The sequence below is a fragment of the Papio anubis genome, chromosome 8 (genome assembly GCF_008728515.1).
Source record: "Papio anubis isolate 15944 chromosome 8, Panubis1.0, whole genome shotgun sequence".
Classification (NCBI taxonomy): Eukaryota; Metazoa; Chordata; class Mammalia; order Primates; family Cercopithecidae; genus Papio; species Papio anubis.
The window spans coordinates 1,723,958-1,737,183 of record NC_044983.1 but is presented as its reverse complement, the minus strand read 5'-3'; the positions used below and the strand labels follow the sequence as shown (position 1 = coordinate 1,737,183).

At 50.2% G+C, this 13,226-nt stretch overlaps 1 protein-coding gene across 1 annotated transcript in view; it reads right to left on the bottom strand.

The window, feature by feature from the left end:
* MYOM2 (myomesin 2) overlaps positions 1 to 12,673 on the bottom strand; it is a 97,411-nt gene extending 84,738 nt beyond the window's left edge. Inside the window, exons 1-5 of the mRNA XM_003902379.4 lie at positions 12,482 to 12,673; positions 7,141 to 7,259; positions 5,689 to 5,844; positions 724 to 862; positions 430 to 587 (exon numbers count right to left, since the gene is read on the bottom strand). Coding sequence (XP_003902428.1) covers positions 430 to 587; positions 724 to 862; positions 5,689 to 5,844; positions 7,141 to 7,247 — 560 coding nt within the window. The 5' untranslated portion in view covers positions 7,248 to 7,259; positions 12,482 to 12,673. The remainder of the gene's footprint in view (positions 1 to 429; positions 588 to 723; positions 863 to 5,688; positions 5,845 to 7,140; positions 7,260 to 12,481) is intronic.
* Between the last annotated feature and the right edge of the window lie 553 nt (positions 12,674 to 13,226).

Here is a 13,226-nt window from a genome sequence, read left to right as displayed (position 1 = left end):
CAGCCTGGCCAACATGATGAAAACCCATCTCTACTAAAAATACAAAAATTAGCCAGGCATGGTGGCGTACACCTGTGGCCCCAGCTACTTAGGAGACTGAGGCAGGAGAATCACTCAAACCAGGGAAGTGGAGGTTGCAATGAGCTGAGATTGCACCATCTTATTCCAGCCTGGGCAACAGAGCAAGACTCCATATCAAAAAAAAAAAAAAAGCCTTTAAAAATGTGTTGACTCAATGTCATGAAAATAAAAATGTTTGCATATTAGTTAAAGTGGACGTTCAGAGTTTCTATAAACATATTTCTGCATAAAGTTTCAACGCAAGCAGCCTCCAGCACAGGCTCAATGGCATTTGTCTCCTTAACTAGGGTCTTTCTTAACGAAAACGCAGAACGGACTTCTTAACCCCCTAGGAACAGAGCCCCTCACCACTGCACCACGGGTGTGGGAAATCCTTGCACGGTAAAACAGAGCGTCACAGACATCCTCTCCCAGACGGTGTGGGATCGCAGCCGCACCAGGATCTCAGGAGCCCTGCTTATCCGCTCTTCGAATGTGTGTCTCTCCCAGGCCAGCTTGTCCTCCATCTGCCCCGAGAAGCAAGGATGGTCAGGTTCCCAGGCAGCGAGCCACGCTCCGCCCTCGGCCCTTTGAGCACCATGCAAACAAGCTAAGATCTAGTCCACGCATCCCAGAGACCCAGCCACCCTGAGACCCTCCTACCATCTGCTGAATGGCGTATTTGTCCAGCTTGTCGCGGGCCTGGGAGCGTGCCAGGTGGACGTTCTCCTCCATGTGGGCCAGCTCGCTGAGGAAGCGCTGTCGCTTGGCCTCGCCATAGGCGGCCACCAGGGATTGGTACCTGCAGGAGCCAAGAAGCAGCCTCAGTTTCAGGAGTCGCAGAGAAAACCACGGGGCCCCTGGAGGCTAGAAAGAGCAGGCCGTTCGCTCCCCTGGGGTTTCCTTAAGTGCGTTCAAGAAGAGAACAGGAGAAATGCTACTTCTGCTCATCTGTATCTATCGTCAAGAGTATATTTTGGTGTGTGAATGCCATGCATGATGAAGTTGTAAAGAAGAACGTGTATGTGATTTATTAATAAAAAAGAAAATACAGGAGGTGCCGGCCCCAACTTTCTTTCACCACCGAGAGTGCACAATTGCAACCGCTTGGAGGCCCTCAGAGATGCTTTGGAGAATTGCTGTGAGCCGCAAAAGACAACAGGCACCCACTCAGAGTGGGGAAGTTAATCTGGTCTCTTAAAAACAGAGACACCGTTCCTCATCTTCACGTGCCCAGAAACTCGCATGCCGCAAGTGCTCGGTAAAGACAGGGCACCTCGGGAAATCAGGGAAGCTTTGTGGATTTATCAGACAAAGGGCTTGATGCTTTCCCAGCTCTGAGACTCAAAACTGTTAGGTGCTGCTGGGCTAGGGGTGCTTCTGAAGTCAGTTCCATGATTTGAAAATTTAGGAAAATGGTGATGTCCCTTTGTGTGAGTTTTCCTCTGCAGGGCAGCAAATAAAAGCTATGTGTTTTCCTGGGAAGGATGCAGTTTCTGAGGGATTTTAAGACTGAATTAAAGTATTTTGAGTTCAAAAAACAGATAAGAAATGTCTGAATGCTAAAAATAATAATAAATAAAGGATTAAGTAAAGGATTCAGCATCTTCAATCCGTAGGGACTGAGTAATGTCCGCATCCTCACAGCTCACGTGCCATCTTGTGAACCCCACAAATCGCACCCCAACACTGCCAGGCCCGGGCTGCCTCCATGCTCTGAGATGCTCCGGAAACCCTGCGGCACCTCTTTCAGCCTCATCTCCCTCCCTCACTGTCATGTTCCCAAAGTCTCCCTGAAATTAGGACGCTCGCTGTTCTGCTGCCGTCTTGGGATTCTGTCCCACTCGCGAGAAAAGTCGCGCTGCCATCCCTTTCAATCAAAAGTCTATCCTTCCTTCAAGGCCCATCTCAAATGCCATCTGTCCCGTGGAGCCATTCCTAATTCTCCCCGCTCTGCCTTAAACACCAGACCCCTTTTTATTTCTCTTAGGGCCTTTATGATCATAATTTGCATACATTTCATCCTTCCCGGGAGAAAGGATTGGCTACTTCTCACCTCTGTATTCCCCAGATTCAGTACACAGAGGACTCATAAATACTCAGTAGTCTAAGCTAGGCTGGGGGAGGTTGGTTCCCGAGTGGCAGGGACGGGAAGCTGCACAGACTGCCTGGGAAGGAGGCGGTGGAGGGAAAGGTGGTGGAGCCGGAGCGCTGCCTGCGGTACTGTGTGAGCCACCAAGAGGCTGTTCGGCCAGGGCCACACCGCACAGAAAGTCCCAGTGTCGAAGCTGGAGCAGACCACAGGGTCACGGCTGTCCAGAGACATGGGGAGGGCTGTCCGAGACCCGCTGCAGGTCGGCGGTAAGGGCTGTCGGAGGCCCAGGGTGCAGGGCCTCTGTCTGAGGTGCTTCCACACCCCACACAGCTCCCATGGACCAGCGCTTCCCCTGCAGCAAATAAGACTAAGGCCTGGTGTGAGGCATTTGGGAAATTCGCAATCAGAATTGCAGAAAAGTCTGCAGCCTCTTCGTACAGAAACAGGGTGGGAGGAACACTAAAATCTAACCATAAAAGGAATGTGGATTTCCTTCTTAGGAATCTGGGATCTCACCTCCCACCTCCCTGTCCCCACTCAGATCCGACACACCGCCTTTCCCTCCAACGTTTAGGGAACAGTCTCTTTGGGCCTCCGCTGTCCTGCATGCCCTCTGCCTGGGGCAGATTCCTCCCAACCCCTAATGGGCTGGCTTCTGCTCCTCCTGCTTTCAATACACGGGTCTCTCCCTCAGAGACTCTCCCCTGGGGCCACCCTCAAATCACAGCCCTGCTGGTCTCTTTCATACGTCCTCATCCTCCTCCTGCAGAGCACGTGCCACTGCTGTAAGCACATGCATGTGCGTGTTAAATGACACCAGCCCTGTACTGTGACTCTGAATCCCAACCAAGTGGGAAAATGCCCACTTCGTTCCCCCAGGCTTATCCGGTGCCTTGGTTCCCCAGTATCCATGCCCAGTTTCCCCAGTATCGGTACTTCATTCCCCAGTATCCCAGTACTTGGTTCCCCCAGTATCCATGTACTTGGTTCCCCCAGTATCCATGTACTTGGTTCCCCCAGTATCCATGTACTTGGTTCCCCTGGTATCCAGGTGCCAGATGCCAGGGGGAATTCTAGGAATATGTGTCCAAGAAATGAGCTACAGCGTCAGACGTCCTGCATGGAACAAGCCTTCTTACGGGGAGTGAATCCCACTGACTTGCAGGGATCGAGAAGACAAAGTTTGGTCTGTGCCCCGCAGCGCCGTGAACGTCTTCTCTTGATGCCGTTTACATTTCTATGGGCTCTTTATGTTTGAGTTACAAGAGCCTCAGCTTATTCTTAAGTCAACAGCACCACTATCCTCTAACTCTCTATGATTCAGAATAACTAATTGGTCTGGAATTCCTCCCACACCCAACCCCAAGTCAGGTCATTGAGGAAATATTTCTGCCAGTTGATGATCAGTTGACCGTGACTTCAGCCCACATGTGCAAAGTAATGTCATTTGTCATGTACTGATTGCAGACGACAAGCCCTGGGACAGGTTGCTTGCAAGATTTGGGGAGGCCCATTTTTCCCTGGAACTGAAGGAAGATGTCAGAGGGACATTTCCAACAGGCCATATCTTCCAGAAGGATGTGTTTAGTGCCTTCAGAGCGCGGACGTCTCTTCAGTATTTATTTTATACAGGGACATCAGCAGTAACTCACATCAGTGAGCCCACAATTTCATCTTTTGCAAAGGACCCACTTGTCCAGTGCATTAAACTAATATCCACCTTGGGAGGCCGGGGATAAATACATGCTTGCAATGATGCTTGCAGCCCATGAGAGTGGTGAATTCTAATAAGGGCTGGAATCCACGGAGCTGCTCACATCACTCAGCACGGGGCTCACTCATCCCTCCCGGGCCCTTCTGCGTGACGGTAATAGAAGAGGCTTCACAATAAATCTCAATTAGTGCTTGCCCAACTCACTGAGATCCCCACGACTTATGTTTACCTTTAAAGGAGGAAAGAACTGGTTTCAAAACCACCTTGCCCGTGGAAGACATGCGCATGGGTTAGGAGAATACAACACTGGGGGGCAGCTGAAGAAAATCTCATGGAGAGCGTGAGCCGTGGGCTCCGCACAAAGCTGGGACAGCCCCTGGGCTTCGTCCCCTGTCTCTACTATGTACAAGAGAGACTGGCATTTAACGTGAGCATCAGAGGTGCAGTGAGAACATAACCCATCACCAGTCATTCAGATCCCTTCTTTGAGTCAGATTTGGTATTGCAAGAGCATAGCCCAATGGGTTTTAGGACAATATCCAACAGCCAAGGCTGTCATGAAAGTCCTTGCTGCCGAAACCATATGAATCACAGTAAGCCACTCACTGTTACCGTTTTACCAGCGGGGAAATTGAGCGATAGGAAGTTTATGCAATACGTTCAAGGCCACATCAATGTTTAAATGATAAAAAATAAAATGATAAGCTCAAGTATTCTATTGTGGCCCCCAAAACCTAAATATAGGTGGAAGAACCCTTTAATCCAATCCGTAAAAATCTGGATGGTGTTAACGTCTACATTTCAAACAGATTCTTTCACAAAAGAAATCTTCACTTTAGAATTCATTTACATGGCAAAATTATCCTATGACATTTTTAAAAATTCAAATTTTTAAAAATAAAGGTTAACCTCCTTGGCTATACATTGTTTATATTCAACAGATGGCTTCATCATTCTGAAACTTTCAAAGTGAAAGATGTTTACTCGAATCTCATTTTTCCTTCAGGTTTTAAGTGCTTTGAAGCTATAGATAAAATTCCCAGAAGTAGCAGGGGGAGATGAGGGAAAAAATATAGCAGACATAAAACAAGGCATCCGTGAACATTTAACTGTTCACTTCGTCCTTAAAAGATCAAAGCAATATCACCACCTGTTTCTCCGTCATCTGGAAATAATTTTAAGACTGGCATTTTTATTAATCCATCCCGTTCCTATGACATTTAGCCCCATGAGCTGCCTCTGTTGAAATGTAAAGCATGACAATTTATAGAATCGCTTCCCAACTCTTTAGTTTCCACACAACAACTGTTTAAAACCCTGGCTCCCGCTCAGGAAGATGACCTTGCTCGAATCTCAGCCCTCCGCGGCTGCTCCTGCATAGCTGCAGAGGTTGCAAGTGGAAATTCAGAATTAATCTCACGCTGCTAGGTTTTGATGTTTTCAAGCGTGCTTATCCTGGTCTGTGTGGAGAGGGGCTGAGCTTGGCTTAGAAGCCGCAGACCCTGGAGCTCTAAGCCCGGCTGGGACGTGCGTGAGACATGGAACCCTGAACAGTGGCATGAGCGCTCTGGACAGCAACGCTCTCTTCTGCAAAACGGTGGGAAGCTTGTGCCCAGTGGTTTTCTTGTTCGGATTGAGATAATGATGGTAAAGAGAAGCAGGTGATTGGGAACCAGCAGGGTTCTCCCTCGCCCCAGGTATGGCCTGTGTTCCTCCGTCTTCCCTCTCAGCTAAGGTCGCTCTTCCCTTCCCTCCTCACTGTCCCTCCACTGCGACACCACGCGGGGCACAGGCAGAGTCAGCGAAGCCACGTGCTCACCTGCTTCTGTTCTCCTGCTCCTCCTCTTCCTGCGTGCTCACCCGCTTCGCACAGACTCTGCAGGTGGTTCCTCCCAGGGACGTCTGGCTGGAGGCTCTCTGCGAAGATGACCGTTGACTCAGGGACTTCTGGGAAGATGCCTGGGTGGAGGTTCGCCTTCAGGAACATGGACACAATTAGGAGATGCACGCGCAGGCACAGTACAGAAATTTATCCTGACACACATCACTTTCTCTCTACACACCCCAAACCACTCATATACGCAGAGCACACACAAGTACACACATGCGCAGGCATATGAGAGCCATGCACCTAAACACATATATGCACATGCCCACACACACGTGTGCGGCCACACACGCACGCATATGCACATACAATACACACATACACACGTGTATGCAAATAAATGCATAAATGCAAGGACGTGCCTTCCCACAAGCACATGCACACGCATACACACACTCGTGTGCACACATAAACACACCTACACAAGTGCACACATGCTTGCACACAGGCATACCAAGCCTGTGTCCCTGTGTGCCCACACCCACACCCACACACACCCGCCCTGGGGTGCTTTCTCCCTGAGCTCCCTGTGGCTGGTGCCACCTCCCCTCAGAGCCAGCCAGTGCCGGCCACAGTCCTTCTGGCTCCATGCCAGGATTATATATATCTTGAGGGATTTGAGACACCCCAAGGCTGCTGGGAGGGGCTGCAAATGTTTGGCTTTGTTTGGTACAGGGGATGGCAACTAAATAAAAGTACCCTAAGCGTTTCTAAATATAGGGTGTGGGTGACATGAGGCAGGCACCTGGGCCACAGAACGCCTGCCTGTGGTCCCTCCCACTCTTCACCACAGCCTTCCAATCAGCCCATTAAGATTGCAGATTTGCTGCTAGACAGTGTCCATGGGGGCGTGAGCTGCCATCCTGGATGAGGCCATCCCCAGGAAGCTTCCGGAAGGTGCGGCTGCACACCGGCCCCAGAGGCAGAGATTCTTGATCTTGGCATATCCATGATCAATGTAGCAAAATCACTAATATTGCCTCCCATTCCGTCTTTACTTTGCCACCCATTAATTTCTCTCCTACCGACAGCCTTTCCCACTAGTTTCAACCTCATTTATCTTTATCTTGGGTGGCTTTTTAGATCCTAGTTCTGGAAGGCATGCGATGAGCAGTAAAATCAATTAGCTTATACAAAGGACTTCCTGCCTCCCCACCTCAACCAGGAGCTCAGAGCCCGGCCAGCAGGACCTGCCAGGACACGGCGCCAGCTCCACACAATGCGGCTGCATGGCGGGACCTGGGCACGGGAGAGGCTGCCATCCCTGCTCTCTGACTCCTGCACACCCGTGCCTCTGCAGGGCTGACAGGACTGGAAAAGCCGTTAAATGTCAGACCCCCATAATCAAAGCCCTGCGTGTCTCATCAGCCAACGTCAGCTTACTTTTTTGACGCATATTCATCCAGCAGGTACCGAGTTTGAATATTACGGTAGGACTGGTCGAAGTGCCTGTGTCTCTTCTGGTAGAAGGGGACGGCCACAAGGGACATCTTGGCGTGCTCCTACAAAGAGAGTCACACACAACACTGAGCTCCCTCGCAGGCATCATGAGGCCTCTGCAATTTCTGCATCATTCCCAAGGGGAAAATGAACTCCAGTTAATAAAACCCCCTTGGGAAGGGAAAAAAACGGAAGATTACGTAGCCAGAAATCACCTTAGACCAGCAGTCAGGAAGCCTATTAACTTCCCAGGGATCCAACTTTATTTTTTGTTTTCTTCCATAACAGTTGGAAGATTGGGCTGGTGTTTCATTTAACTGTGAACTCAACAAGTATTCCTAGAACCCCTGGTGTGTTCAGGGCAAAGTTCAAAGCAATGTGAGTGGGAAGGACAAAAATAATTAAAGCAGATTAGAGAAGTAAACAAACACTTACAATACAAGAGAACATACGATAAGAGCCAAGAGCCCGGGGGAGATAGAAGGTGTCCTGGGAATGGCAGGAGCCGAGGACGGCCGAGTGGCCCGCGAGGCAGGTGACATTTGAGAGGAGCCTTGGTGGACAGGCAGGACTGCCAGGCGGAGGTGGGAAAGGAGGGCAGCCCGTGAGCAAAGGTTGGGGCAGGAGAATCCAGGATCGTGGGAGATTTGCAGGGGTGTGACCAGAGATCACTGTGGAAAGATGCAGCTGCAAGCAGAGGTGGCTGGTGTCTGGCTGGGGAGCCAGGGGTTGTTCCACCACGCAAAGGGGGACATGGAAAAAGGGACTGGCTGGAGATGCCCCCTGGAATCTGCTGTCTGAAGTCTTGCTGGTTACAGTAGACGGTGTGGCAGGAGGTGAGCAGGAAAGTGAGGACGGAGCCTGGCATCAAAGCCACGAGGGTGTGGGGAAATTCGAGAGCGTGGATGAAATTCTCCCCAAACAAGAAATCATCGAGTTCCATCCTTTTCTCTAGGAACTTGCAGCATTACAGGTATTAGACATGGCAATCTGTTGTACATGTTCACCCAGAATACGTAAAATGCCAACATGCTGAGTGACTCGATCATCGCTACAAAGTGATGCAGGGACCGTATTGCTAAATCTCTGCAGTCATTAGTTTCCCAAACAAGGTGCGAAAGGACTCACAACCTGAGCTCCATTTTTGACTCTTCTGTTTAAACGAGGAGAATCTGTCCTTATTTAAAGACAGAACTCCTCGGTAAGGCCCCATGGCACAGCCGCAGGGAGGCCACCCACATCCCGGCCCAAGGGAATGGGACTTGGGTGGAAAATGCCAAGGGCTGCTGGGAGATGAATGTGTCATTGTTCGGATCTCCAGGGTACATGCTAGAAAACCTACCACAACACATAAATTGCCCCAAGGACACTCCTTACGATCTGTTTCCTTTGAACTCTGTGATCTCCGAGAACGACAGTATTGTAGAACTTGGAAAGATCACTAGGGATTATCCAAACTCCTGTTCTACAAGAAAGAAAACAGGACACAGGGGCCAGGAAGGAGAAATTCTTCCTCGAAGGCACGTAGAAGAGGCTACCCCTGCCCCGAGGCCATCCTTATTCTGGGCCTTTATTACTCTGCCACACTAACTCTCTCAATATTGCCTCTTAAAACTCAACTAGTCAACCAACCACCCCACCCCGGGAGGGCCCAGCCGTGTTTCAGAGTGCGTCAGCATGCATTCTACTCCAGGGATATAACAGAATGTGGCACCTGACGGAACACAGTAAAAGCACATCTCCTCCGCCCGCCCCAATACTGAGGGCGGCATCATCGCGCAGAGGTCAGGCACCCAGGTTTTGACGTCTGGTAGACCTGGGATCGAATTCTGACTCCAGCATTCGGATGAGGCCTGGGTAGCTTTTAGCTCCTCTAGCTCTGGTGTTCCATATTGAACCTGCACCACGCCTGGCACTGGCCCTGGTACCGAGATCGGTAGCTGTCTCTGTTACACTGCGACTGTTATCGTGGTTCAAGAACTCTGCAGACAGGAAAAGGTATCTGAGAAAGTCTATGTATTGCTTTACTATTTGAAATCTCCCCCGATGCAGCTCACTGGGATTTTCCAATGAGTTCATCAAGGTGGATCTTCAAGAAACGCTTCCTGCTCGGAAACCCATTTACTCTCTCTGGGGTTCACCAGCAGGGTGCTGGGAAGAGCTCTCTGAACTGAAGTTGGAGCAAGGTTGGCGAAGATGTTTCAGCTTCCATCCAGTGTCCTACCCAAGGTTCTTCTGGGATTGGCCTGACGAATACCAGGCAGTTCCACTCCAGCAGACACGTGAGCCATCCCCAGTACCTGCTATTGCAGCACAGGCTCAAGTGTCATCACAGCATTTACTTACATTTATGTTGAGTTACACTTCAGATGTGTTTGTACTTCTTGGCAAAGGGAAGAGTAAAAATACGACCTATTAGGTCAAAGGAGAAAAAAGAGGAGAATCGCCCTGGATGGAAATCGTCCTCCTTAGACCTAAGACGTGGAACAACGTGAAACGGCTCAGGCCTTGAGAGCTCACAGACTAGCTATCCTTCAACTAGTCTGGAACGTCCTGTCCAGTGTGTGTGCAGAACCAGCAGCCCACGTATCACTGACTTGACACCCAGTCCTCTGGGCCTGGAAGTCTTCAAACACTTCATGTGTGAGGGGCTACACTTTGTAGTGCTTAGCAACGCAGAGCTGGGATCAAGTGTGCACACTTCCTGCACTCCTCACTCCGATGGTACCGTACTGTGGAAGTCTCCCTGGGGCGTCTTTGGATGGGGGTCGTAGGCACTTTGCTGCATTTATCCCCACGTGTATTCCCTGCTCACTTCATGCTCAGGACCACCAAAATCAGGAGGTGTCAGAGGCTTTGCAGAATCCATCAGCCTCAGTTCATTCCACAAGAATGGCAATTGCCATGTGCCAGCCAAGCCTGAATCAAAACCCTTGGATTTCAACAATGAAAACATCTTAGAGCTCCTGGCTCAGAGGAGTAGCAGCCTCAAGTCTTCCGTGCATTTGACTCCCAGTGCCAGTGTGCCCTCAATTCCACCTTTATCAATCTCATGCCCAACCCAGAAAACCAGCAGGACGGCACGTCCAGCCTCACCCACCCGGAATGTGTGTCCCATTGCAATCTCCACTCCTCGGGGGACGTCCTACGTTAGAACTTCCCCAGTGTCCCTCACGCAGCCTGGGCCACCACCTCCTGGCCGGGCGTGATGGCCCTGCTGAGTCAGTGCGGAAGCAAATTCTCACGGACTCATTGCGTGCTGGGTGCCTGCAGCCCTGGCAGCACAGGGCCCTTCTGCGTGCAGGGAACCCTGGAGAGGACCTGCCAAGTGCACCCTACAGGTCCAGCATCCCTTATCCAGAATGCTGGATCTGTAATCCATGGACCAGAAGTGTTTCCAATGTCTGATTTGTTTTTCAGACTGTGGAATATTTGCATTTATACTTACTGGTTGAGCAACTCAAATCCAAAAATCAGAAACCTGAGACGCTCACATAAGCATTTTCTTTGAGAGTCACGCCAGCGCTCAGAAAGTTTCAGAATTTAGAGCATTTTGGATTTCTGATCTTCAGATTTGGAATGATCAACCTGTACTATTTATGACACTATAAAGAAAATGGCAGGACCTAGGTCAATCAGCACCCCAATGTCCCTCCACTGCCTACGCAGAAAGCTATTTTCCTTTTTAAGGAACTATCTCAGACATGTGTTAAATATCCCCTACACACACCAAAAAAGAGAGAGAGAGAGAGAGAGAGAGAACAAACAGCCTTTCCTGGCAGGGCAGTTTCCGGTGTGAGTCCCTGGGGCTCAGGGGCATTGGGAGGCTGCGACTCCAGTGGGGACCTGCTGACCTTGAGCTCAGGGGCCTCCACCTGCTCCGCTGTAAAACCAGGAGGCTGAGCAAGGTGGCAGCTAACAGTCCAGCGGCTCGGACAGTGTGTGTGTAGGTAATCTTGGAGCCACACTGCGCTGTTAGCACAGACCGTCCCCAGGGAAATATGACTCGCCCGGGTCACCGGCAGGGCCACGGCCGAACCCAGGCGCCAGCTGAGTCTCCTGACGGCATCCAGCCCACTTTCCACCACAGCCCGGCTCCCCGGCCACTCCCGGAATGCTCCTGACACGTTTAGGAATCATGACACCAGGATGAAACGTGAGCCTGTCCTCCAGTGCAGGGCACTGTGTGTCTGATATCCCCATCCTAATCCTCCTGCGAACAGAATGTGGAGCCCATTCCTCATGTCACCAGATGTGTTTTAATTTGCAAAAAATGTTTGAAATACAAAACATTGACTTCCACTTAATGAAGGAAATTGTTGTTTGTACAGTTAAAAATGTCAAAGTCAATAAATACACCAAATTAAAGCATTTCTAGAGGGGAAATGGACTCCCAAACACACAGCGTTGGCCTGTGCCCCAAGTGGCTAAGTCCTTGGCTCCCAAGACAAGTTTTAGCTCAGGACTTGGTTTATTAAATAACGCCTTAAATTATCTTTGTTCTACGCTTTCTTTGAGTCCTGTTTTACTTCTACTTAGAAAGGAATGTGAAACGGAGAATTAGAAAAAGCCAGGTGTTCCCAGCGATGGCAAACCCCTTCCTTCCGTGTCACCTCTGGTGCCTTCCACATGCAACCACCCAGCCCCACCGGCTTTCTCCAGCAGGTTTCATCAAGAGCGCACCCTGAGAAGGCACAGCCTCTATCAGCAGAAGTCTGCAGGTTCACAGCACACCCAACGGCACCAAGAAGAAAACAGCCATGAGAACGCTGTCATTTTTGGGCAAGGATTATTCTCTTTCCCATACCCTGGATAATATAGACTAGGTCTAAGCTGAATGACTCTCAACTCTTTTTTCCCCTAAGAAAATGTCCAGTTTTATTATTTCACACTTTTATAAGCCAGCTCTCTCCTCTGGGGAGGCTTTCATTTCTGAGAATCTCATGAAAATTGCAGACATCAGTCCCCTGACTGGGGGGCCCCTGGGGCCATGCTGAGACCAGGGTTAAAATCCAAAGCACACGCTGCAGGGTGCTGGACGCACTTAGCAAAGACCACGGCTGTGGGAAATAAACTGTTAGTTGAGCATAAACTTTTGTCAAAGAAATACAGAGCCCAGAACTAATTGCTCTGTTTTCCGCGGTGAAGGGTGCCTGCGAGGGGGTGCACTGGCTCTCTCTGCTTGACCCTGAAGAAGAGCCACTTAGAAAACGTGAGTGCAGAAGTTACCAGTCCTCCCCTTAAAGCCACAAATTAGAAAAGGAAAGAAGAGAAAGACACTTACCCAGACAGAAAGGAAAATTGCAAGGAGGAGAGAGAAGCCCTGGCCACCAGCTCACCAAGCCACCCACACTCCAGCCAAGGAAGGCAGAGCTGACTCCTGCAGGCGCCTGTGCCTCCCTCTAGTTTAAGGTCTGAGGAGCTGCTATATATAGACGCCCGGGCCTGCCTCTCCCCACATCGATGCCTGCATCATAAATCACCAGCCTGACCTCAGGAGGAAAAGCTTCTTACTCAAATGGAGGGCGGTGGAAATCACAATTCAAAACTGGAACGTGTCCCTTCTGAGTCCCAAAGTGCACTTTTCGCAGGAAACCGGGTGTGACACTTCAGCCCCTGACCCAGAAAGAGAGGGCAGGACGCTGACTTCCCACGCTCCCTCCCGCGACTCTCCTCCATGAGTTCTAATCCTTAGGTGTGAATCCTCAGACATATCTCCAACCCTTTCGAGCTACAGGTTCCCTGGCACATAAACTGATACCCCCGAAGGATTCTTTAATAATGACGGGGATTTCAGTGAGCATGTGGGCCATTCGCAGGCCTGGACTCCCGAGTTGGGGTCAGCTGTGGCGGAAGCAGGTGTGCAAGCCTGTGGGTTTGTGTGCGCGCGCGTGTGTGTGTGTTTGTGTGTTTGTTCGTTTTTTCATTTCAAGAACGACTCAGGTCTTCACTCGATTGCATCTTAGGGCTATTTTAGCAAGAACTGCCGACCCAGAAGAGGAGCAGTGCCTACTGGGCAAGTCGTGGCT